This window comes from Rhagoletis zephyria, unplaced genomic scaffold (assembly GCF_001687245.7).
Source record: "Rhagoletis zephyria isolate East Lansing unplaced genomic scaffold, Rhagoletis_zephyria_1.1 Rzeph_scaffold_41513, whole genome shotgun sequence".
NCBI lineage: Eukaryota > Metazoa > Arthropoda > Insecta > Diptera > Tephritidae > Rhagoletis > Rhagoletis zephyria.
In genome coordinates, this window is record NW_016198568.1 from 1 (window position 1) to 2705 (window position 2705).

Consider the following 2705-nt stretch of genomic DNA (forward strand, 5'->3'; position numbering starts at 1 on the left):
GATTATAGATTATAGACAGAGATCAAAGATTAAGTTTTATATGTAAGTTCCGCTTGAAAAAACTCACTTGAAGACTAGACCATCGAACGTTTTCATATTTATGCTACCCCAAGTGGTGCACAATGCTGACTTGGGTGTACGATCGATCATCACATCGATGTCGCCCTCCATGTAAAGCGTGAAGCGAGACGGGGAAGCTGCTGTCTCCTCAGAAGACCACCACTCCTACGATACCAAGGTAAAAAATTAACATAATGTGATCAAGCAAATTAAAGAAAAACGTTGGCTATTTACGCTATGGCGCTCAACATCCTGATACTTAGCCAGTATAGCTAGTATGCGTTCCCGCTCCGTGGTCCACTGCATGCCAAAATCAGCGCCACCACCGCCAATGATATGACCATTATGCTTTGAATAGTGCATGGATTGGGAGCCCTGGCGAATAATATAGCCAGGTGCTGGAAAATAGGAAGGAAAAGGCCATAAATAATTTGTTTTCATTATTTAGGTAGTTTACTGAAAAACTTACGATAAATGCATTTCGGCAGCGGTTTCGGATAAAATTCGCCCTCACTGTACTTGCAGGCATAGTCAATATCCAAGCTACCCTGCACTTGTAAACCCGGCACTGCGGGGCAGGAGAATTTGCACTTAGCCTCCAGGCCATCATAATTACATTTGTAGCTGCCGTTGAAGCCCGTTTTGGTAACATTACAAGCTTGTACGCCTTGAGTATGGAATGAAAGGTCAAAAGAAAACATTTAGAAGTAGATGCTAAAATAAAAGGAAATAGAGGAGTAGAGGAAGTCACTTACTATGTTGACAATAATCGCCGCGATACTGCTGCGTACACTGACATACATTAAAGGATATACACTGACCATCATGCTGACAAGGTGGTTCGCAAATTGCTGAAATTAAATGAAAAAAAATATGTTTTTCAACTAACATGAAGGTATGCAAATATTTCTCTTTCCAAACTTACGTCCACAATCAGGCGGCTTCGCCGAGTTCGACTTCTTATGCAACCATGCGCCTTCTACGCACTCCAGATTCGTTATGGTACTGCCATCGGGATATTGAAAGCCGCTCATGCACTCGGCATTGCAAATGCTGCAGGAAATTTGAAATATAATAGTCGTTTTTTCCCAAAGCAAGGAAATTCAGGATCACTCACTTATTACTACAACTGACGCGCGAATTTCTCGGTATTGGGGGCTTACCGCTACAGAAGGTCTTCTTATTCTGACACCAAGGCCCATAGAAGTTCTCTGCGCATTTGCAGATGCCTGCCTCCACACAAATGCCGTTATTCTCACAGGGTGGTATGCAGGTAGCTGAGAGCAAATGAGGCATTTATTGACTCAATTTCCATGCTTTTTTTAGCACACTTACCCTGACATGGCGGCACAGTTGTTATATCTGCATCGCGTACTATCCACGAGCCACTTATGCAGGCAAACTTGAGCAATGTTTTGCCATCGGGAAAGCTGTATTGCGCCGGACAGCTAACCTCACATTGATTGTCGCGACATTTCACCAACATATTCGAGGGTAATCGGTATGCTGGACAGTTGGCGTAGGCCGGTATTTGGGGGCGTTCGTGAATAAGGAAGTCATTGCTGATTTGGATATTTGAGCTGTTATGAAAAAATGAATAAAATATATTTTTTTTGTTTAAAAAATTACTTCATTCGGTGCTCAGTAGAATTGCAAATTTACAACATAAAATACGAAAAAGAAAATGTTCTTACTGAACTTACCCAGTTTTAACGCCAAATACATTATGCGACGGCGAAAAGCTGTAAGAGCTGAAAAAAAAAATATTCGATACATGAACCACATAAGCACTGTAAATTTATTTCAAACAAAAATTTCAAATATTATAATTTGAAGAGACATCAACACACACGCATACCTGCCGCCGCCATAACCACCAGAACGATAGCTACCATAACCGCCTTTACCGTAACCCACGCCCACGCCAACACCACCACCAAGGTTATGTCCATGTCCATATCCAGCATGACTTGTCTTGATGCCATAATGTCTAATTATTATCGCCAAGTCGCAAAACAAACAAAAGCCAAATTATGTATTCATTTAATTCAATATTCCGATTAAAAATCCCTTGCACTAGTTAGCACTTACCCACCACCGCCATAAGCGCTATTAGCTGCGCCATATCCAACACCGGCACCGAGACCGCCGCCTATGTTTACGCTGTAATTTGAAGGTTGCAAATAAAAATAAAATAAAATTATGCTTATCAAAATTCACTTTTTTTAGTTTCCGTTTCAAATTGATAGCGTTAATGAGTACATGTGTATATTCGCATGATTTAGANGTCGCTGATTCTCATTTATTGAATTGCTTTTTTTATTTCTTTTTTATCGTTTTATTTTTGTTACTTACCCTAGCACAGGTTGCGCTGCTGCTGGTTGTTTCTTAAAAAGTCCCAAAAAGTCGCGTTCTTTACGGTTATTATCAGCTAATTCCCCCGTTTCGATGTTGAATGGGCTAAGAATGTTAAAATTGCTTAATAGAGGCAAATTAAAAAAAATATATATAAGAAATTCAGAGTCCAAATTTTAGCACCCAGAAGAATTTGTCAAATTTTTATACGATTTGGCTTCACACCACTTTTTAGTTAAAAATTCAAATTTCATAAATAAACACTTTTAAATTTTATGCACAAAAAACAT

General features: G+C 39.6%; 1 protein-coding gene across 1 annotated transcript; it reads right to left on the reverse strand.

Annotated features, from left to right (window-relative positions):
• Positions 1-67: 67 nt before the first annotated feature.
• LOC108355024 (neurogenic locus notch homolog protein 2-like) lies at positions 68-2520 on the reverse strand (the record flags this gene model as incomplete). Its single annotated transcript, XM_017606198.1, has 11 exons — positions 68-225; positions 295-458; positions 530-727; positions 816-911; positions 986-1113; positions 1178-1337; positions 1396-1640; positions 1764-1811; positions 1919-2050; positions 2152-2223; positions 2416-2520. Coding segments are annotated over 11 exons (1506 nt in total), but the record flags the coding sequence as incomplete, so codon positions are not given.
• Between the last annotated feature and the right edge of the window lie 185 nt (positions 2521-2705).